This window comes from Vigna unguiculata, chromosome 10, assembly GCF_004118075.2.
Source record: "Vigna unguiculata cultivar IT97K-499-35 chromosome 10, ASM411807v1, whole genome shotgun sequence".
In the NCBI taxonomy this organism is placed as follows: Eukaryota; Viridiplantae; Streptophyta; class Magnoliopsida; order Fabales; family Fabaceae; genus Vigna; species Vigna unguiculata.
Window position 1 is genome coordinate 9,624,394 of NC_040288.1, and position 25,600 is coordinate 9,649,993.

A 25,600-nucleotide genomic window follows, 5' to 3' on the forward strand; every position below is an offset into this window, starting at 1 on the left:
TTAAGAGTGAAATCACAATGTGAAAATGTGATTAGGCGGACGTGAAGAACGCACCTGCTTACTCGGTATTTCCACGATTTCGCGAAAGACAGTTGTCAGTGATATCTCATGGCAAAGTCAAAAATTTGTAATTTCAAAAACATGAATGATGGTTTTTGTTTTTCAACGAATGCAAGATAATACAAGGAAAAGAAAATGATAAATTCCTTTTCCATGTCTATATTGAAAGTATAATTCATATTTATTTTTTCATAATGTTTGAGTGTGTATATTATACATTTCTTTTTTGACTTAGTTTCATTTATCCGTCAATTTCATTCTAAAATTCCAAAGCTTTTTATTTTATAATATTTTTTGTTGATATGAAGCCCCGTAAAGATAAATTTGAGTCAAATGAAAAATATAAAGGATGGAATTATACAATTTATAAAATAAAAAATAGATTTAACGAAAGTAGCGTGAGTAAAGTCACCAAAGTTTTAGTTTTGAAAATTTGAAATAAAATTCTCAAGAACTAAGTCATCTGATATCTTTTTTACAATTCTCTTTTTCAATATATCTTTTTAATAATATATTTAAATTCCTTTTAACAAATTATAAAAAAGAAACAACAAAATATTAAAATTTAAGAAAGGTCGTTAAACTACAAAGTTTTTATTTTTATAATATAATTTTTATATTAAAAGTATTTTTTTTAATTTTATAAAAAAGTTAATTTATTTTGTTCAATAAGATAAATAATCAAAATATTAATCCAAAATTATATTGCTTTCAAAAATTGGTCTTAAAATATTACAAGTTGGTCGAAGTTACTTTTACTTCCAAAGTGATTTAATTGCGTGATAGACTCGCGGGAGACTATAAATAGTACATCTTTTTGTAGTCTATAAAAGAGAAATAGATTTTTCAAATGAGAAATATCTCTCATCATACACTTCTCATAATAAACTATGAGAGGAAACACACTCCTGTGCTTTTTTCTTTTACCATTTCTCTGCATAAACCACAATGCCAACGTCTTTCCAACCAATGGCTATTTGCTTGGCAACGAGTGTTCCATGTTGCTCCTTTTGAAAAATAACCTAATATTCAACCCTACAATTTCCAAAAAACTCACTCTTTGGAATCAAAATGAAGATTGTTGTCAATGGAATGGAGTGACATGCAAAGAAGGTCGTGTTGTAGCCCTTGATCTCAGTGAGGAGTCTATCTCAGGAAGACTTCTTAATTCAACCGTTCTTTTTGGCCTTCAATATCTTCAAAGCTTGACTTTGGCTTTCAACAACTTCAGTTCGGTGATTCCTTCTGAACTCTGCAAACTCAATAATTTGAGGTATTTGAACTTTTCAAATGCTGGCTTTGAGGGGCAGATTCCTAATGAAATGTTTCATCTCAGAAGGTTAGTTATTCTTGACTTGTCTTCTTCAATCTCCTCACCTCACAGCCTGAAACTCGACAAGCCAAATATAGCAATGCTTTTGCAAAACCTTACAGAAATCACAGAATTATATCTAGATGGTATAACAATATCTGCAAAAGGACAAGAATGGTTTCATGCTTTATCTTCATTGCACAACTTACGTGTTCTAAGCATGTCATCATGCAATATGTCTGGACCTATTCATGCTTCCCTGGCTAAGCTTGTGTCACTCACTGTTCTGAATTTAAGCAACAACAGCATGTCCAGCTCAGTGCCAGATTCCTTAAAAAATTTGTCCAATCTAGTCATACTGCAACTCAGAAGTTGTGGCTTGAATGGCTCTTTTCCGAAAGATATCTTCCTCATGCCATCATTAGAGGTGCTTGACATCTCAGACAATCAAGATCTTATGGGTTCTTTGCCAAACTTCCAACCACGTGGTTCTCTTCGTGACTTGAATCTTAGCGAGACAAGTTTCACAGGAAAGCTTCCGGGTGCAATTTCTAACTTGAAACAAATTGATATATCTTATTGCCAATTTAATGGAACACTTCCTAGTTCAATGTCAGAACTCACCCAGCTAGTTTATCTGGACTTGTCTTCCAATAACTTTTCAGGTACACTCCCTTCTTTTAATATGTCCAAGAATCTCACATATTTGTCCCTATCACATAATAGTTTAATGGGGGTGTTACCATCTAATCATTTTGAGGGCCTTAAAAATCTCGTCAACATTGATCTGGGGTTTAACTTTTTCAAAGGGACTCTTCCCTCATCTCTGCTTAAACTTCCATATTTGCGAGAACTTAAACTTCCCTTTAATCAACTCACTGGTCTGTTGGATGAATCTGTGATGACCTCACCTACACTGGAGATGCTTGATTTGGGTAGTAATAATTTGGAAGGACCTATTCCTTTGTCTATATTTAACCTTAGAACACTTCGTGTCATTCAACTTAATTTAAACAAGTTTAATGGCACATTACAGTTAGACATGATTCGCAGGTTGAGTAACCTGACTACATTATGCCTTTCGCATAACAATTTGTCAGTTGATATATACTCTAGAAATGATCATGATCCGTCACCCTTTCCTGCTCTAAGAAATATCATGTTGGCATCTTGCAAGTTGAGAGGAATCCCTAGTTTTGTGAAAAATCAATCAACATTACTGTATCTTGACCTTGCTGACAACGAGATTCAAGGAACAATACCTTATTGGATTTGGCAACTTGAATATCTTCTTCACTTGGACCTTTCCAAAAATTTCCTAACAAAATTGGAAGGAAATGTCTGGAACTTGAGTTCAAACCTTATGCTTCTTGATCTTAGTTCCAACCAACTACAAGGGCCATTGCCATTCCTTCCAAGGTTAGTAAATTATATGGACTACTCAAACAATAGATTTAACTCGGTCATTCCAGCGGACATTGGAAATCGTCTCCCTTTCATATCAGTGTTGTCTCTTTCAAACAACAGTTTTCAGGGACAAATCCCCGAATCCTTTGTCCATGCTTCAAATCTTAGTCTGATGGATCTTTCTCACAATAACTTTGTTGGAACGATACCTAAGTGTTTTGCTAAGTTGAGTAGCACTCTTCGGGTGTTGAACTTTGGTGGAAACAAACTTCAAGGATATATTCCTGATACTCTGTCAACTTCATGTTCTTTACAGTTATTGGACCTAAATGACAATCTCTTGGAGGGTACCATCCCAACATCTTTAGCATATTGCCAGAAACTACAAGTCGTGAACCTTGGAAGAAATTTATTAACCGACAAATTTCCTTGTTTCTTAAGTAAGATTTCCACCTTACGAATCATGGATTTACGGCTAAACAAACTTCATGGGTCAATTGGGTGCTCAAAAAGCAGAGGTGAATGGGAAATGCTCCATATGGTTGATGTAGCATTCAATAATTTCAGTGGTGCAATACCAGGAGCACTATTGAACAATTGGAAAGCAATGATGCGAGACAATGATAATGTCGGACCAGAATTTGGCCACTTATTCATTGATATCATTGATAACTATGATCCCAAGAATTTTAAGGATTTATTGTCACACTTAGACAAAACTATTGTAGCAAAGTTGGCTAAAATTGTTGCAAACGTACCTCGCTCTATTCTTGACCAGGGGTCCTCAGATACCTATCAAATAGATCTTTCTCAGTATCAAAATTCAATTCTTATTACAAATAAAGGTCACCAAATAAAACTGGAAAAAATCCAGAGAGCCTTCACTTACGTGGATATGTCAAGCAACAACTTTCAGGGTCCAATACCAATTGAGATAATGCAGTTCAAGGCAATGATGGCTCTTAACTTGTCAAATAATGCCCTCTCTGGTCATATCCCATCATCTATTGAAAATTTGAAGAATCTTGAATCCTTAGACTTGTCAAACAATTCTTTATGTGGAGAAATCCCTAGAGAGCTTGCTAGTCTAAATTTTCTTGCATATCTGAATCTCTCAAACAATGACTTGGTGGGTGAAATTCCAAAGGGCACACAAATTCAGACATTTGATGGAGATTCCTTTGAAGGAAATGAAAAGTTATGTGGGCCTCCACTGACCCGTAATTGCAGCAATATTGGAATGCCAACTCCTGAAACACCTCAATCTCATTCTAAGAGCTCAATTGATTGGAGTTTATTAAGCGCAGAGTTGGGATTTATTTTTGGCTTTGGAGTTTTCATTCTCCCTCTGCTTTTCTGGAAGAGATGGAGCTTTTGGTATTCCAAACATGTGGATGAGATGCTTCACAAGATCATTCCCCAGCTTGATTTTTCTTATGAACACCGACGAGGTCAGACACGTAGAACTCTAAGGAGGAGGTACTGAAATCCTAGGTAAAATACTTTTTTGATTTAGTTTCTACAATGAGGAACTTTTCATATTTTACATAAAATCTCAATTTTATATTTCTGAATGATTTTTTATTATGAGCAGTTTTCAAATAAGGATGTTGTCTGTTATCCATGGTGGACCCAATGACGAAGTAGTAAGTAATTTTAATATGAATTTAGTAGATGTTTCATAGTTCATTCTGTACAACTTGCTGCTGTAGAATGGATAAGATAGTTGGGTGATGTACGTGTTTCTTTAGACGTGAGACCCCAGATACTATTAGAATCTTTATATACATTGGCGTACACACACCCTTATCGCGTATATGTAGATGTATTTGTTAAATATTAATGATAATATATTAATGAATGATAATAGTATGATGTTATTAAATAAATAAATAAAATAAATTAATATTTATTAAAAGTAAAGTGAAATGAATAGAGAAATTAATTATTGATAAATATAGAAAAAACAATTCAACAATTTTATAGAAAATAGATAAAAATAACTATTAATTTTAAAAAATTTAATAAATAATTATATTGTAAAGGGTAGAATTGGTATTATGAAATATGGACACAAAAGAGAAAATCATCTTTATATATTATTATAGATTATATACAACATATTTAAATATATATTATTACTTCAATTTAGTCTCCATATTTTTTGTTGGCTCAATTTAGTACCCTCATTATTTATAAGGGTTCAATTTGGTCATCTCTGTTAAGTTGAAGTTAACACCGTATCCGTACAAGACACGTGTCAAGCCAAAAAATATTTTAATATTTTAATTTTTAATTTTTTTTCTAAAAATTTATAATCTGCCACGTGTCAGGTTACTATCGTGCCACGTGATAGTTTACTGTCATGACACGTGACAGTGGTAAAACTTATATCCAATTTAGTCCTCTATTTTAAATTTTTGGTTCAATTTAGTATACCTATTTTTTAAAACGATCTGAGATTGTCCTCTCCAATTTGAAACCAAATTAGTAAATAAACTTCATTACAACTTATATATACATGTTACAATAATTTTTTTACTATATACATTAAATCACTTCACCTAAATACTAAAATTATTTTATTTTTTACATTTTTACCTTTAAAATTTTTTACACTTGTAAAAAATCAAATAATATTATAATATTATAATTTCATAATTTTATAATTTTATAATTTTATAATTTTATAATTTTATAATTTTATAATTTTATAATTTTATAATTTTATAATTTTATTATTTTATAATTTTATTATTTTATAATTTGATAATTTTATAATTTTATAATTCTATAATTTATAATTTTATAATTTTATAATTTTATAATTTTATAATTTTATAATTTTATTATTTTATAATTTTATAATTTTATAATTTTATAATTTGATAATTTTATAATTTATAATTTTATAATTTATAATTTTATAATTTTATAATTTTATAATTTTATAATTTTATAATTTTATAATTTTATAATTTTATAATTTATAATTTTATAATTTTATAATTTTATAATTTTATAATTTTATAATTTTATAATTTTATAATTTTATAATTTTATAATTTTATAATTTTATAATTTATAATTTTATAATTTTATAATTTTATAATTTTATAATTTTATAATTTTATAATTTTTTTTATAATTTTATAATTTTATAATTTTATAATTTTATAATTTATAATTTATAATTTTATAATTTTATAATTTTATAATTTTATAATTTTATAATTTTATAATTTTATAATTTTATAATTTTATAATTTTATAATTTTATAATTTTATAATTTTATAATTTTATAATTTTATAATTTTATAATTTTTATAATTTTATAATTTTATAATTTTATAATTTTATAATTTTATAATTTTATAATTTTTATAATTTTATAATTTTATAATTTTATAATTTTATAATTTTATAATTTTATAATTTTATAATTTTTATAATTTTATAATTTTATAATTTTATAATTTTATAATTTTTATAATTTTATAATTTTATAATTTTATAATTTTATAATTTTATAATTTTATAATTTTATATTTTATAATTTTATAATTTTATAATTTTATAATTTTTATAATTTTATAATTTTATAATTTTATAATTTTATAATTTTATAACTTTATAACTTTATAACTTTATAACTTTATAATTTTATAAATTTATAACATTTTATAATTTTATAATTTTATAACTTTATAATTTATAAATTTTATAACTTTATAATTTTATAACTTTATAACTTTATAATTTTATAACTTTATAACATTTTATAACTTTATAATTTTATAACTTTATAACTTTATAATTTTATAATTTTATAACTTTATAACTTTATAATTTTATAACTTTATAATTTTATAACTTTATAATTTTATAATTTTATAATTTATAATTTTATAACTTTATAATTTTATAAATTTATAATTTTATAATTTTATAATTTTATAATTTTATAATTTTATAATTTTGTAATTTATAATTTTATAATTTTATAATTTTATTATTTTATAATTTTATAATTTTATAATTTTATAATTCTATAATTTATAATTTTATAATTTTATAATTTTATAATTTTATAATTTTATAATTTTATAATTTTATTATTTTATAATTTTATAATTTTATAATTTGATAATTTTATAATTTGATAATTTTATAATTTTATAATTTTATAATTTATAATTTTATAATTTTATAATTTTATAATTTTATAATTTTATAATTTATAATTTTATTTTATAATTTATAATTTTATAATTTTATAATTTTATAATTTTATAATTTTATAATTTTATAATTTTATAATTTTATAATTTTATAATTTATAATTTTATAATTTTATAATTTTATAATTTTATAATTTTATTTTATAATTTTATAATTTTATAATTTTATAATTTTATAATTTTATAATTTTATAATTTTATAATTTTATAATTTTATAATTTTATAATTTTATAATTTTATAATTTTATAATTTTATAATTTATAATTTTATAATTTTATAATTTTATAATTTTATAATTTTATAATTTTATAATTTTATAATTTTTATAATTTTATAATTTTATAATTTTATAATTTTATAATTTTATAATTTATAATTTTATAATTTTATAATTTTATAATTTTATAATTTTATAATTTTATAATTTTATAATTTTATAATTTTATAATTTTATAATTTTATAATTTTATAATTTTATAATTTTATAATTTTATAATTTTATAATTTTTATAATTTTATAATTTTATAATTTTTATAATTTTATAATTTTATAATTTATAATTTTATAATTTTATAATTTTATAATTTTATAATTTTTATAATTTTATAATTTTATAATTTTTAATTTTATAATTTTATAATTTTATAATTTATATAATTTTATAATTTTATAATTTTATAATTTTATAATTTTATAATTTTATAATTTTATAATTTTATAATTTTATAATTTTATAATTTTTTTTTTTTTTTTTATAATTTTATAATTTTATAATTTTATAATTTTATAATTTTTATAATTTTATAATTTTATAATTTTATAATTTTATAATTTTATAATTTTATAATTTTATAATTTTATAATTTTATAATTTTATAATTTTATAATTTTTATAATTTTATAATTTTATAATTTTATAATTTTATAATTTTATAATTTTATAATTTTATAATTTTATAATTTTATAATTTTATAATTTTATAATTTTATAATTTTATAATTTTATAATTTTATAATTTTATAATTTTATAATTTTATAATTTTATAATTTTTTTTTTTTTTTATAATTTTATAATTTTATAATTTTATAATTTTATAATTTTATAATTTTATAATTTTATAATTTTATAATTTTATAATTTTATAATTTTATAATTTTATAATTTTATAATTTTATAATTTTATAATTTTTTTTTTTTTTATATTTTATAATTTTATAATTTTATAATTTTATAATTTTATAATTTTATAATTTTATAATTTTATAATTTTATAATTTTATAACCATCTTAATAAAAGAAGTTGTCATATGTTCTGCATCAACATAGAAATTTAAGATATTAATATCTAATTGTTTACTCACACAATGGCATTAGGAATCTAATATCTTCTTAGATTGTGTAAATGGGGTTGAAAACCTTACATTAATCATTTTCACGTGACATATGTCTCATTCAAGGTTGCACAACGAATAATACAAGAACAATTATAGGTTTTCCTCTCCAAAATTCTCGTTACCAATTTATATTCGTAATAACAATAATCACCAACACTTTAATTTTGCACAACTTGTAAAAATGTAAACAAGGCCAATATACACAATAACAAATATTAACATGGACATTCATAGACCCAAAAACATAATAACGAAGATTAACATAGATTAGTGGTGATTAATACAATAAAGGTAATAATATAGATCTCCACACATAATTGTTATCAATGCAAGTCTAAAATCAATGTAACAGTAGCAAGTCTAAAATCAATGTAACTAATGTATACACACATAAGGAAATCATTGTTAATCGGAAAAGATTTGGAATGGTAATTGGAGTGTCCTCAAGATAGGAACTGCCCAAATTGATGAAGTACGTCCAACAAAATATAAGTACCGAAAAATCCTAACCACAACGCTTGTGAGAGTGATATAGTTGGGAGAGTGACCACAATGTCTTCAACAACGAGAGAGGCCACAAGAGTGAGAGCGTCAACACCACCAGAACGAATGTGATAGTAGCAATCACAATAGAGGGATCGCTTGAGAAGAGGAAAACAGAACCTCAAGGAGACGAGAACGAAAGCCACCAGTGAAGGGTAGAGCAACAAGGAGATGGGACCAGAGAGGGTGCTTTAAGTTGTAGAATGGTGAAGTGCAACGAGAGGGAGAAGGGGGGAGAAGAAAACTGAAAATTCTATGTCAGTTATTGTGAAGAACAAACATAATATCTATTTTTAAAGCATGATAAATAAATAATGAAATTGAAATCAAACAATTGCAATGTGATAACTAATGAAACTAACTCATTCAAAATACGCAAAATTTACTCATTTAATTTAAACAAATAGACACAACTCAAGGTTATGAATTAATATAGCAAACTAAGCTAGACTAGTATGACCGAGTGGTAACCACCTATACTAATTATGCAAACCTTAAAAGTAAGCAATCCAAGGCTATCAAGGAATATGTACGACAACAAATAGGACTTAAAATAGAAAAATAGCCCAACTAGTGATTGAAAACTCAGCAAAATTATGATCATTAGCAAACTGAAAGTTTAATAGCATTTTTTTTAATAGAAATAAATTGCACTAGCTGAGGCTTTTTTGTTGAAAACATGTTTGACAAACAAGAAATGGAAAATGAACCAATACTACAATCCTAAACACATAAATTCTACGGAGAAGTCAAACATAATATTACACTAAGCTGTGAAATTCAAAAGATAATACAAATAAAGCAAAAGAGATCACCGACATAACAAGTTGGCATCAATGAAATAGTAAACTAAATGAGATAATATTGAACTTGGTTGGATAGATTTTATAGCAAATTGAAGTGGCAACTCATGTTGATAGTAGAAGTAGAAACAACACATTACCTAAAACATTCACCATGGTTTTCAAACTACACAGTCTTAGAACCAAAATGAAAACTGAACCATGAACTAAAATAAAACACACAATCCAACTTACAATTCAAAGTTGTTCAATACTTAGTCTCAAAGGACCTTGAAAAGAAAAACTAAGGAACTCCTAACAGTACGAAGACCCTATTTTCTTTTTCTTTTTCTACCACGCAAATTAAATCTCTTTGAGTTTAGAATCCAACGCAAAAAAGAATCAACTCAATTGAACTCATGTAGTGAAAGTTACGAACAAAACAATAAGCAAAGGTGAGAGTTTAAAATCCTACATTTTTGGGTTGCTAGATTATGTGCATTGGGCACCACATTATGCATACTGAGTGATAACGTAACATAGGCTAATCCTTTCGGTTGTGTTGGGCACCAATCAAATGGTGCGAGACGATACCAACAATGGGTATGGTTTTAAAATGCACCCAACTTGAGTAAAATGGCATTGAGCAGTGTTTTAGCTCTTAAAAGTCCTAAAAGTTGATAAACCAAAATAAAACTGAAAGATACAAGAAATAAAGATCCCAATTGAGTGTAATAAGTTTTAATAAAAGAGTATAGAAATTGAGTTATCAACCTTGTACTCTTTTGCACCAATTTTTCTAGTTGGACTATTCCTTTTCTTCTTCCTATCCCCAACTTCTACCACCAGGACCGCGTCCACTACCTCTTCGGTCTCATCCTTTTCCTTGAGTGTTTGGATCCTCTCCCTTCATTAAGAGTAATTGATTAAGTGGCTCCTTCTCCTCCTCCTCCTCCTCCTCCTCCTTTTTTTAATATTTTAGTACAGAAATTGAGTTATCAACCTTGTACTCTTCTAATCCAATTTTGCTAGTCAGACTATTCTTTCTCTTCTTCATGTTTCCGGCTTCTACCACCAGTGCCACTTCCACTACCTCCTCGGTCTCTTCCTTTTCCTTTAGTGTTCTGAGTCTCTCCCTTCATTAAGAGTAGCTCATCATGTTCCTTCTCCTTCTTCTTCCCTTTTCTTGCTTGCGCACCTCAAGATATCGGGTAAGCTCTTCAAGCGAGAGTGTTGATAGGTCATTGGACTCCTCAATCATGTATACCAAGTTCTCAAAGTTGTCCGATAACAATCTTAATATTTTTTCCACAACTTGGGAAGTGGGTAGCGTTTCTCACTTTTTGTGAAGTTGGTTCACCAAGGTTTCTATCTAAGTTATCTACTTGGACACTCCTTCAATCTTCTTCATCTTCATGCTCTCCAACTTGCCTTTGACTATTTGAAGGTGGATTTACTTCACTTTATTATCCCATTGTACACTTTCTCTAAAATGTCTCTCTTTTTTTGAATATTTTGCACTTGCAATCTTCTTAAATCTAGACTCATCAACATCTCAATACAATATGTATAAGACTACCTTCTCCTTCGTGCACATTGCTTTTAACACATTATTAGGGGCATTGGTAAAACAAACTATGTTTTTTGGTTTTATAAAACCATCTTGAACCACCTCCCAATTATCTTAGGCACCAAGAAGAGTCTTCATCTGGAGACTCCAATTGTTATAGTTGACAAATTTTGTCAACTTGGGCAACAATATATGGTTTGTAAGACTGACTATCTCACTGAAACTTCTCAAAGAACACTTACACTTAAGGTCTTTAGCTTTGATGTAAATTTGTTGACAACAAATTTACTTTGGAATAACCTGATTCACCTCTATTGTTGTTCTATTATTTATGCAAGCAATAATACATTATAGACTCACATATTCCAGATCGTTGTACTCAAAACAGACAAAAACAACTAAAAATGGCTAAATGTTAAGTACGACTCCAATGACTAATACATGAACTATTTGTAACAAATTTACTTTGTGAATAACTTAATTCACCTTTGTTGTTGTTGTTGTGTTATTTATGCATTCAACAATATATTATAGACTCACATATTCCTGAGCATTCTACTCAAAACAAACAAAAACGACTAAAAATGACCAACATATTAAATACAACTACAGTGACTAATACATTTGAATTTATCCTAACCCTAACATAAAGTTTAGCTCAAATAACACACATTTTTCTTTTTATTTTTTCAAAATAGTTAAAGTGGCTTTCAATGATAGAGATAGATAGTTACTATTTTAGTTTAAAATCCAATTTTTGAAAAGCAGAATTCTGGACTACCATCAGATTCATCTAATGGAAAAGTACTCGAAATTCGATTCCTAAAAATTTAAATTCGAAATATTTTTCTTCTGCTTATAATTAACAAAGGAAAAATTGGTGGAAAAATATAATAAAAAAGAATGGTTTGAAATTTTTCCTATAGAAAAATAACAAATTATCATGAAACATAAATATTGCCTTACCCAATCTTCGAACCTCTCAAACGGATACTACGCAATCTTGCAGGGTATGTCTTCGTATTCAGCTGCCGGATGGGACATTTGGAGGTTACCTGCAGAAAGGACTCCAACGATCAAGTCAATGAGAAAGCTCTTAAAGTAAAATCTCAATTTTCAGTTTTAATGAATTGTGTACCTTTAATTGTTGGGGTCCTCCTGTATTTATAGAATATTAATCACAAATTACCTGGCTTATGGGTTAGGCCAATATTAGGCTTGCTTGATTTTCTTTGGGCTTGTGTGGGCCTAATTAGAGCCTAAGTTCTAGGCTTATGAAGCAATGACTATTATTTTAAAAGTTTAGGGTAAGCGGCCTTTACCAGTATGTAACCTTAGCTGACATGTATGTAATATTTTTTTGGGTTAAATATGTTTTTGGTCCCTCAAGTTTTAGCGAAATTTGGAATTAGTCCCTCATCAAAACTTTTGACCAATTTAGCCCTTCATCTTTCAAAATGCGTGAATTTAGTCCTTTTAACCAAATTTTGTTAAGTTTATCTGACGTTTCAAGCGCATTTCGTGACAGTATTTAAGTTAACATTGAAGCAAAAATGTGTCAAACAGTATAAATAATTTAAATACTATCATGAAATGCGCTTGAAATGTCAGATAAACTTAACAAAATTTGGTTAAAAGGACTAAATTCATGCATTTTGGAAGATGAAGGACTAAATTGATCAAAAGTTTTGATGAGGGACTAAACCCAAATTTCGCTCAAACTTGAGGGACCAAAAACATATTTAACCCTATTTTTTTATATAACTGACCAATGATTTGTAAGCAGGACTATAAGTTGGCGATAGGGTCATGTACTTGATCTTATCGGTCTTATCCGCCTAGTATAGTACATCAATCCTTCAAGCTTTGGTGGGATATCTTTTGAAGGAAAAAAAATCCTCTTTTCTTGGTATTCTTGGTATGTCCTTATGGTAGTAACCTAGCCTCAGGGAGTGGAAACGATGCTGAGGCTATGTCAAAGAAAAGACCAGGAATGTCAGGGGTCGTGTTAGGAGATGTTGAATAGTCATCCTAATTATGTAGGTTTCACTCTTCATTTAGGATTATTCAAGCGGGAAAATTGTTTTGGTTTTTACCTTATAAACAAAAACTAGGGTAGAAGTTGTGCATATGCTATCTTATTTGCTTGCTATGAGACAATTGTATCATTTGTGGTATTGTGGTAGAGTGTGTCTGATATATATTCCCTTTCTCTTTGTGTCATTTTCTTTTCACATAAGGTATGTCTAGTGATAGTGATAGCTCTTCCACATCAGGTTCGGGTAGTAGGGATAACGATTCGGTTAGCGGATCTAGCGGTTCTATGTTTGGTGAAGGAGGGGTCCAAATGGAGGTTATTCCTGACATAAAGGAGGATCCTACTGAGGAAGTGGCAGAGAATAGTATGTTGGCAAAGGTCGGGTACAAGTGGGTGGCTTCAGATGTAGTACGCAATACTCCTTGCTCAAATAGTCCTGGTTACTTAACTCGTGACTAGGTTGTGTACCTGTTTTTGAGAAGGGTACTTCCCCAAACATCGGTTCTTTGGAGCGGGTTAATGTTGTCGAATGTGTATGCAATGATCAAGGAGAGGCTGAAGAGGGGTTCTTTTATATGTACGTATGCCACTTTTCTCAATTGCATATGAGAATTCCCTTTGATGATTTCACCATGGGTGTATTTTGGCTACTGAACGTTGCACCAACCTAGTTGCATCCCAATAGCTGGGGATACTTGCAAGCGTTTAGGATGTTATGCCGATCATTATACTTGCACCTTTCCTCTGAATGCTTTTTATATTTTTATGACACAAGTAAAAAAAAATCTGGTTACTTAGTTATCCTTGGTCAACCGACCAGGCATAAGTATTTGGATGCTTTTTCTCAATCTTTTAAGCATTTTAAGGACGACATTTTTAAAGTTTTTGTGAAGGAATTAGGTTGTTTACTATTTTATAACGAGTATGGGAGTACTAAGTTCCCATTCAGCTGGACAGATAATCCTCGTTCATTATAAGGGGATGAAAAAGGAGCTGTCTGTGGATGACAAACGAGTAATAGAAGTTTTGGGGAGATTTAGCGATAAACTGCCCACTGAGGGCTTAGTTAGAGTTAATTTATCAGTGCATCCGCTTGTTGATTTAGAAGGTATTCTTTTTTATTTTTTCCGTTATGTTGGGTATAAGAAAGATAACTTAGTGTGTGTTTATTTTGCAGGACATGTGGCCTAGTTGGGGAAAAAGAACCTGAACCTTTTTAGGACCCTACGCAAAGAGCAGGCTAAGAAATCCAAAAACTCATGAAGTATTGAAGTTCCGAATATGCAAGAGCCGCTGGTGGAAGTTCACGTTCATGGCGGCTCGAAGAGGAAGGCGTTAGTTTCCGTTCAGAAGGGAGTTAGGAAAGATATGAAGAAGGTAAGGGTCAAACTGATGGGATCGACATCGACGTCAGGGATTATAAAACCTGAAGCTTGCTTAATAGAGTTGCCAGAGACATTTGTCCGCTATGATATTGACATCAATTTGGCGGAGGCTGTGATATCCTCTATAGATAATATGGAGCCTAATGCGATGATAAAGACTATGTTGGAATTTAACAATAAGGCCTTGATTTTAGGCTGGAGGGTAGGCAACCTTCTTCAGAAGGAGATTAAGGAAGCGGAGGAGAACAAAGGTAGAGGAAGTTCGAGAAGAATTGAAAACTTTGGAGGCCAAGCATGAGGAGGAGAGGGCGGTTTGGGATAAAGAGAGGGAGGAGTGGGCGGTTGAAAGAAAACAACTAGTTTCGTGGAAAGTTAGGTGCCTGGACTCAGAAAAGAAAATGAAAGAAAAAATTAAGGATCTGGAGGAAGACAATGATGAGCCAAAAGAAAAATATACCGGTATCGACAGCGAGTTGGAGGATTTAAAGGAATATATAATTCAAGAGCATATCAACGGTTTTAACAAAGGCTTCAGGTAGGCGACCTTCTTTTGTTGCATCTTAGCATGTCCTTCAAGGATGGCGGGTAAGTCGACTTGGTTTACAATGACATCCTTAGATACTACTTCAGCCTATTTTGAGACGCCAACTTTGTTATGGGTGGAAACCATATTCAAAGATTCTTTGGTTTGTAAGGTACTATTCGTGCCCCACGGTGGGCGCCAATTGTTCCTGTAGAACAATAGCAGATTATCATGAGACATAAATATTGCTTTACCCAATCTTCGAACCTCTCAAACAAATACTTTGCGATCTTGCGGGGTATGTCTTCATATCCAGGTGTCGGATGGGACATTTGGGAGGTTACCTGTAGAAAGGACTCCAACGAATAAGTCAACGAGAGATTTCGAAGTCAAATCTCAATTTTTAGTATTAATGAATTGCGTACCTTTAATTGCCGGGGTCCACATGTATTTATAGAATATTAATCACAAATTACTTAGCTTATGGGCTGGGCCTATATTGGCTTGCTAGATCTTCTTTGGGCTTGTGTGTGCCTAATTAGAGCCCAAGTGTCAAACTTATGAAGCGATGACTATTATTTCCTAAGTTTAAGGTAAGCAGCCTTTACCAGTATGTAACCTTAGCTGACATGTATGTATTATATTTCTATATAACTGACCAATGATATATACTAAGGAGGACTATAAGTTGGCGAATAGGGTTGTGTACTCGATCTTACCGGTCTTATCCATCTAGTATAGTACAAAAATAAAATAATTTGAGAAATAAAATTTTGGAATATATATATATTTTTTTAAAATTAAAAATGAGAAAGGAAATTATATTAAGTAATAATATTTAAGAGAGAAAAAGAAAGTATAGAATAATAATTTATAAAATTAAATTTAGTAAACAATAACTTATAAATAAGGTAAAACACATAAATTTAAAATGTAAAATAAATTTGAAGTAATTAAACTTTAGAAAACTAAATAGAGTTAGAATTAATTATGTAGGTTTATTGAATTAAAAATGATAATATGAATATGTCTTTGTTTATAAATATATTACATATTGAGTAAAAGTAAGAAGTGTAAAATATGATTGATTTGTTAAAATTTATTAAAGTTTTGGACACCATAAATGACTGAAATAGTTAAATGAATATTGTGTTAGAATTGATGAGCCAATATTTTACAATCAAGAGGAGGTGAATTGGTTTTACAAAAGTTTGGTTTGTTCTTACTCTTTAAAAACAGTTTTAAGAAGATCTTTAATCAATTGACATGGTGTATACAAGAATGCATAGTTTTAAACATTTACATTTAACAAGATATAAAAATATGATGAAAGAAGAGCACAATATACACAAATATTTATACTGGTTCGATTCAACCGAATCTACTTCCAGTCTCTAGCTATCCACACTAGAAATTACACTAAAACATCAAGAGTTAGGACAATACAAGATCCACCTATGTACTTTCTACACTCTAGATACCCACTCTTGAAACAATGCTTCAAGAAATGCAAGGCAGTAATGCTACATGCAATTATTAACATTTATCACAATAAGTGGCAAATCTTAAACATAAGTTTTAGAGGGATCAAAATAATATATTCAAAATTTAGATACGTTTCAAAGAGGTAATTTGAAACCCTCACCTACACTATGCTTATTTGAATCTTAAAAAAAAAATCTCTATAATTCAACAATTTAATTTTAGTATCATCCTTCAAAATAGGTGAAGAATTCAAAATATGTAAAAATGTAAATATGTCTTATTTTCGTCTTCATGGGTATCTTCCCTTTTATCATCTTTAAAAAAATGAATATTTTTTTATTCTTTATCCATATACCAATTTTTTTTAAACTAATATTTAACATGTAGATAGAGAGTTATTCCTTCTATCCTCAATAATGGAATAGAACATATGACAAACAATAATAGAAATAATGAGTTTGTGTCAAAGTTCATATTTTTCTTCAGAAACAAAAGAAAACATGTGAGAGTGAGAATATGTGAGAAACTCAAAGAGAATAAAGAGAATGAAAGAGAATATAAAAAATATTTCAATAAATTTATTTATTATTTATTATATTTAATTTTATGTTTTATTATTTCTTTTATGTCCACAATTATGTATTCTTAATTTACCATTTACAATCTAATTATTTAATTATTTATTTTTAAAAACTAAGTATTATTATTACATGTTTTCTATACAACTATTCTAACAACTATTTTCTTCTTCTTTTATATTCATTAAGACTTTTTTTTTTCTTTTCTGCCTTTCTTCCCCTCTGTTTTTAATAAATGTTGATTTACTTTGTATATTAACATAGTGATATTACCATATCATTACCTACTAATATAATATCGTATATATTTAGAAAACAAAGTTTCAAAACCAAGAAACCAGACAATGCAGTAAACAACAATAATAGTGATACGTAGAAGATGAACTTGTGATGGAACAACAACACCTGAATCAATGTAGAGCTTGGTATCACTATTACACCATCTGCATGAATTCTTGATCATCACTTTTGATAAGCAATGAAGCACAACTGCAAAATGCTCCAAGAACCCTTCATCAATCTTTTTCTCAAATTTTTGGTGCTTAATTAAAAATGTAAAATAATATTCTTAACTATTAAAATAGAATTAAATTAAGTAACAAATAAAAGCTGGATATAAGTAAATTGATAAGAATTTAATTAAACGAACATGCATAAGCAAATAATTTATTGATGATAATGACATATTCTTGAAATACAACATATTTTAGAAATAGAACATATGATTCGTTATGTTAAATTGAGTTTCGAAGGTTAGGATTATTGAGAAAATGTTTTTGTTATGTATGTTAGAGTTGGACAATTCGACCATTTCTATGAGCTACTTTTTTCTCAAATATTTCTTTCAATCTTAATTTTTTTTTGGTTCACTAAAAAAATAATTGTTTTTAGTGGGGTTATATTTGACATTTTTGGAGGTTTTAACCCCCACTATTGATTTTACCAGGGGTTTACAATTTCCCTAGAAGAGCAAGCGTGACTAACGAATTACCGGTTTTTAGCAACTCCAGAAACTACCGAAACTTATTGGGGGTTTCAAAAAGCTCCGTTAATACCCGGGGTTCTGAAAACCCCTGTTAATGCCCAGGGTTTTGAAAGTCCCCGCTAATGCCTAGGGTTTTGAAAACCCCCGTTAATGCTTGGGGTTTTGAAACCCCCGTTAATGCTTGGGGTTCTAAAAACCCCGTTAATTCCTCAAAAACCCTGTTAATACCAAAAAGTTAATGCGTATATTATTATGGCATTGCTATAATGCTAAAGTTGTACTTTCCTGATAATTAGTTTGTTTAGTTAATTCTTTGAATATGAAAATAACCTTATTCTATGGAATTTCTTATTTGATGACTTAACATTTTGGTTTTCATTATTATTTTGGAGGATGATTACATTTGACAATACAACAAAAACAAAAAGTGAAGTAACTTAACCATTTTGTATGACCCTACCCTAATATAAATAAATTTAATACTCTTAGAGGCTAAGTTTCAATAAAAACATTCATTTTCATAACACATTTCAATAACTAAAAAGCAAAAACTCCAAGGCCACTTCAAAATAAGAAATCAATACAAATATTCATTCAAATGGTACTAGTAGTGGACTAGCAGTCATAATGCTCTTAATATAATAAGTGTTGGAGAGGTAACATTTGAATGATAATGACATAATAAGCAAGTGCACCAATGAACCAAACTGTAAAAGAAAATTAGAGTTGTTCCCCGTTAGCATAATTAACCAAAAGTTTCCTAGAGGCATATTTGTTGACAAATTCTAAAAGTAAATGAATAATATCGTCTAATGCGAGGCTTGATGTTGATCATTTGTTTCTTCCTTAGGAACACTTCCTTGATCAGATACCTAACATATAAAAAATAATTATAATTAATAACTTTCCAAATAATAATATCAAACATATATTAATTTAATGAAGATTTAGATATTATCGTTGGTGCATGATGCATAGTAAAATCACGAGGCAACTCTCCTTGGTAATTTTGTACCAAAAAATTAACGATTGCCTGGGTCTTGAATTATATAGATGCTCTTATAATTCTTGCAACTCTATTGATTTAGTGGAATCCTCCTAAGTGGGTTACTTAGGAGAAGACTGAACGTAGATTCATCTTGAATCGAACTAGTATAAAAATTATTGTGTTCTTTTATTCTCTCTTCTTTTATGCCTTTCCTAATTGCTTTAATCAGTCCATTAATACAGAACTGGAAAAAAGGATTCAAAGCCTATGAAAGATTGAAGAAACTTTCAAGATTCATTTAAAATCAGTAAAAGATTGAATAACCAATTCACCCCCCCCCCCCTCTTGGTTGGGTTATGTTAGACATATTTGTTTCAACAATTGGCACAAGAACTGGTTAATCGCATGCTAATCGATTAGAAAGATCATGATATGTCTAATGCATCTCAAACCTTTGCTAAAGGGGCATCCATCAACAGACCTCTTTTGTTTGCTGGTGAAAACTATCCCTTTTGGAAAATTAGAATGAAAATTTTTCTTGAATCAGTGGACAAAGGGGTATGGGATGCTGTGGTAAATGGACCTTTTCAACCTATTAAAGTTGTGTAAGGCAAAATTGTTCCTAAAGAGTTCTCATAGTGGACTCTTGATGAGAATAAGAGAGCACACTATGATGTTAGAGCCAAAAATATTATATCTTTTGCACTAACTTTGGATGAATTTTACATGGTATCTGTGTGTGAATCAGCCAAAGAAATGTGCGATGTCTTGAAAGTAACACATGAAGGCACAGATGAAGTCAAAAGGGCAAGGAAGAACACTCTCATTTAGGAGTATGAGATGTTCAGAATGAAGACTGGAGAAAGCATATGTGATGTACAGAAAAGATTTACACATATAGTAAATCATCTCCTAGCTCTTGGCAAGACCTTTGACAAGGAAGAACTCAATATCAAAATTTTGAAGAGCTTAAATAGGACATGGTAGCCTAAAGTTATAGCAATATCTGAATCTAGAGATCTCACTAGTATGGACATAGCCACTCTCTTTGGAAAACTGAGGGAACATGAACTAGAGCTTGGAAGACTCAAGGAAGAAGAGGATGGAGAAAAGAGGCACACTATAGCCTTGAAAAGTGTTGTGAAGTCTGTAGTAAAACTATAAAAAAAAATCTGGAGATGACTCAAATGATGGAAATTCTGACAGTGAAGCCTTGAGCTTAATGGTAAAAAGGTTCTCTAAATTTTTGAAGTTTAAAAATCATACTAATAACAATTATGCAGGTAATAAGAGACAGTCTAGAAAGCAAGAACATTTTGGCACTCCAACCTGCTATGAGTTTGACAAAACAGAACACATTAAACCAGACTGCCCTGTACTCAAGATGAAGCAAAAGCTAGAAGAAAAGAATGAGGCAGAGAAGCACATGAAGAAAACGAAAGCTTATATTGCTTGGGAAGACAATGATTCTAGCACATCTAGTGAATCTGATGAAAACACTGAGGAAGAAAATAATTTGTGTTTGATGGCTGGAACAGGATCATCTAAGAGCAATGTGAGTAGTTTCAACTCCAATGATGATGAAAATAACTACTATGAATTACTTAATGCTTTTAATGAATTGTATAAGGAAGCCACGAAATTGCAAAAGTCAAATAATAAGCGTAGAGGAGTAATTAAATGGCTTGAAGGTAGAGTAAAGCAACTAGAAGAGGAAAATGAAAATCTGATAACAAGTCTTGAAAAACTAGAAAAATCTGAGAAACACTCTAGGTCCAAAGATGGCATAAGCTCTCCCCAATGTGAACAATGCCCAGGACAGCTAAAAAAGATAGATTATTTAATGAAAACTCTCTCAAAATTCACCTTGGGAAGATCAAACCTTGATGTTGTGTTAGGATCTCAAAGGAGTGTGCTTAATAAGGAAGGAATAGGTTACAATGGCAAATCTAATTCATTAGGCACTAGAAATTTTCTAAATGAGCAAACCAACATCTGTTATTTGCTCATATTGTTCTGAACTTGGTCATGCATCTAATTCTTGCTATTTTAAGAACTGTGGGGTTCCTAAAGGAAAGTACAAATGGGTACCTAAAGGAACACCTCAAGCCACTAATATAAAAGGACCCAAGTTCAATTGGGTACCTGCATCTTCTCTTTAATCTATGTTTCAATTGTGTCTTGATGCAAGGAAAACAATGTAGCTTCTATATAATGGATGCTCAAGACACATGAAAGGAGATGTGAAGAACTTTTGTAGGATATCCTACAAATCCAATTAATGGTCATGTTACAAGAGGTGATAATAACAAAGTTCAAACTTTAGGCATTGCCACGGTGAAAAGTTCAAACTTTAGGCTTCCGCGTTTGATTTCTTTTAGTTTATGAACTGATTGTATATGTATGCTTATAAGCCATGGAATTTCTTGCTACGCATATATGGTATGACTTTAAGGTTGATTGATTATTTTTGGGATGTTGTATGAGTGAAATTCAGTATGCAATTGTATAGAATTAATGAGGGTTTGGGTACTGAAATTGCGACTTATGCGTTAAACTTAGTTTTTGGGGATTATTTTGGGTCTGAATTATGTGTACATGTTTGGTGCATTATTCTGGATTGCTTGGCATGAATTGGATGTGGTTTGGTATGTGGTGTTGGTGTTTGTGTGCGTGAAACAATGCCAGAGTCTGCAATTCCCGCCCAAGCGAGTCAGACTCGCCTAGGCGAGATTAGTAGGGACTCGAGTACTGTTGTTGATCGAGCTTTTCACTCAGGCGAAGAACTCTGGTTCTGGGCGACAAACCATCTTGCTTAGGCGAGTGGTTCTCGCTCAAGCGAGAATCCGTGAGTGTCAGGTTTGAACTAGGGGTCTCTCTCGCCCAGGCGCGAAGTTAAAGTGTTGGGCGATGGAGTATCTCGCTCAGGTGAGAGTCTCTCGCCTAGGTGAGAAATGGAGGAAGGCCTTGCTCTTAAGTTTAACTCGTCGCCTAGACAAGAGATTTTTGCCTGTGGCGAAAGGTGGTCTCGCCCAGGCGAGCAAGGCTCGCTCAAGCGAGAGTGCGAGGTTTGTTTTGCGCGTGATGCTCGCTCAAGGGTGGAAGTTTAAGCAAAGGATGGATGGATGATGGGTTTAAAGGCAATCCATTTTGCGGTATTGGATTCAATGGTGTTTGAATGGTGATGTCTGGTCTATAAGGCTTCTAAAGATATCTCAATGGTGGGCTTGTTGGTGTTCCTTGGGTTGTGGCCCGAAACGTATCCTTGAGGTGTGGCTATGGATAGGGGTTAAGCACGTGGCATTCTATGGGTTATGGCCCGGAATGACTTCCCTTAAGTTATGGCTCAGGATAGCAGATGAACACGAGTAACTCTTGAGATATGGCTCGGGTTGGCGAGTGTTGACGGTGTGAGTGTGTTGGTTGTGGCCAGTACGGATGGGTCCAGATGGATTGCCCTCCTCAGTATTTAGCTGACGAGTTTGGTAGTCTTGGGACGTTACGGACTATGTTCGTATTTGGGAACTCCACCTGGCATTACAATGTGTGATCTGTAGCATGGTTTCCGCATGTGTTCTATCGGTTGTGGCCGATAGGTGTGGCAACAAGGCGCCTTGAGATACTAACTAGAAAATGTAGAACACTACTAGCATGGTTGTGGCCATGTGGAAGGAATGGAACGAGTTTCCTTTATGTGCATTGGTATTACATAGTTGTGGCCATGTGGTAGGAAGGGAACAAGTTTCCTTAATGTGCATGGATATTACATGGTTGTGGCCATGTGAAAAAGGAGGAGGAGGTTCCTTTGTGGTGAAATAACATCATACATGGTTGTGGCCATGTGGAATAAAAGAAAGGATTTTCTTTTAATGTATTGTTTTCTATATATATATGATCGATTTATATATATACATGTGTTATCTTTTTAGCTCACCCTATCTGCTTGTGTTTGGCGATGATCGTGTACGCGGTACACGTGAGCAGATGATATTGCAGGTGGAGCTGGTGAGGCTTAGCCGCGGAATGGGGGAAAGGCTAGGAGTTTTGTATCATTTTAATTTGAAATATTTTGTAAACTCTTGTGAGAGGCTTTATTATTATGTTCAGTTATAAACTATGGTTTTTGGTTTTAATTGGAATTAATAAAATGTTTTAAATTTTCCGCGTCTTTGGGAAATGAGGTTTTATTAATTGCGGCTTAATTACTTTTTATTTATTTTATTATATAAATCCGTAATATCCAGTCAGGATGTTACAAAAAGTTCCTTGTCTATTGTAATCAAGAATAATTGTTGATTAAAGTACTCTCATATTTTGAATTTATTGTATGTTTGTTCACTAAAAACGAAGTAAAATATGCATTTTTCATATTTCTGCATAAATTAATCCATTAGAATAGATTCAAATTGATTAAAATGGATTGTTGTTATGATTCTGTGTTTTGAGTGCTTGATTAAAATTGTGGCCTTGATTGGTACTAAATCACCTTCTGTTGAGATGCATGTGTTGTTGTTATACTGTGTTTTGATAATGGGATTGAAATTGCGTACTTTGATTGTTATTAAACCACATTTTGCTTATTTGTATTATGTGTTTTACTTGCTAGCTAATCCATTAGGTAATTCTCTAATCGATTATCGTTTTCCTGTTATGGCTCATTTACTTCTGAACACTACATAATTCATTAGATTAGTCATATGCTAGTACTGTAATCCTTAACTGATATGCACTCTGATGTCTTCATACTTTGCACCCTGATACTGCACTACTTAATTGCTCATATGATTTATGCCTATATGCACTTTGATGTTAGCATGTGCTACTGATTCCACCTGCTGCATTGTTAATACTGTCATACTTTATATTGTTATTTTGTGATGTTCCATGCATGTGCATGTTTGGTTATATCACACCCCTCTACTCTTTTTGCTAATGTCCAAAGGGGGAGAAAGGTTGTTTATCTTTTTTCTATGTTACAGGACACAATTGGCCATCATAAAAAAGGGGGAGATTGTTGAGAGGGGGAGCCTGCTCAATTCAATGAAGATGATTTTGATGATGTCCAAAGTTATACAAACACTTTGTATCATTGTTTTAAGCTTAGTCCTAAACTTATCTTTTGCGTAGGTGTTGTATATCTAGGATTACATGTAAACCAATCTTGAACTGAATCAGATCAGCTATCAAACTCTTGAATGTGTCAAATGCAGAACTCGTTAATGGATTATATGAGGGCACTACACTGATGCAGTGAAAATACCTTTCCTAATTGTTGTGTTCTTTGTTTCTCTCATCTTTTATGCCTTTCCTAATTGCTTTAATCAGTCCATTAATACAGAACTAGAAAATTGGTTATTTTGTGTTATAAAGATTGAAGAATCTTTCAAGATTCATTTAAAATTTGTACCACACCTAGCCGGTTTAACCCGCCTATATAGCCCCCAAAGACGCAAGTAATCACCATGTATGAACGGTTAATAGTACCTGGCCTAAGCCGTTAAAGGGTAACCAGCTTAAGCCGCTAACTTAGGATAATTAAGCAAGAACTTGACAAATTCAGAGCACTGCCGCAAGGCCCTTAAGGGCCCACGATAATCGCTCTAAGAGCCTTAGCCCAAGACCTAGGCCCACCTACGACCCAAACAAGGGCCCAGCCCATGACGTGGCTAAGCATAATTAATAATCTATAAATTAAAGGTACGCATTCATTACTCCCTTAATTACGAGATTTGACTTTCTGAGAGTTTTTGCTGACTTGAGCATTGAAGTCTCTTCCGTAGGTAACCCCTATCGAGTCCAAGCTGGTCTACACCGAGATATCCACAGATTGTAGCATCCCGACCGGATATTTCGAATTTAAATAATAAAATAAATAAATAAATAATAAAACTTCATTTATTAACTGATATTCCCAAAACGCGAAAAATTTAAACTTTATTAAATAAATAAAGTGTACTAAAATCCAAAATTTCTTAAACCAGAATGTTCTAAAACAAACACCCGTACAGGTTTACAATTTATTTCAAAACCAATAAAAATAAAAGATTCCCGAGCTATCCCTTCTCCGCAGCTAAGCTCCACCAGAACCACCTGCATCAACATCATCTGCTCACGTGTACCGTGTACAAGATCATCGCCAATCACAAGCAGATAGGGTGAGCTTAACAGATAAAGCATATAAAATGGCATACACATAACACACACACACACACACACACACACACACACACACACACACACACACACACACACACATATATATATATATATATATATATATATATATATATATATATATATATA

At 30.5% G+C, this 25,600-nt stretch overlaps 1 protein-coding gene across 1 annotated transcript; it reads left to right on the plus strand.

The window, feature by feature from the left end:
- The first annotated feature begins 808 nt into the window (after positions 1-808).
- Positions 809-4,587, plus strand: LOC114166521 (receptor-like protein 7). Its single transcript, XM_028051269.1, has 2 exons — positions 809-4,273; positions 4,374-4,587. Exon 1 carries the CDS (start codon positions 951-953, stop codon positions 4,263-4,265), a length of 3,315 nt encoding a protein of 1,104 aa, XP_027907070.1. The 5' UTR covers positions 809-950; the 3' UTR covers positions 4,266-4,273; positions 4,374-4,587.
- Positions 4,588-25,600: the final 21,013 nt, after the last annotated feature.

Bases quoted from the DNA above. Each gene is read 5' to 3' on its own strand.
- LOC114166521 (XM_028051269.1), top strand. From the start codon at position 951: ATGAGAGGAAACACACTCCTGTGCTTTTTTCTTTTACCATTTCTCTGC.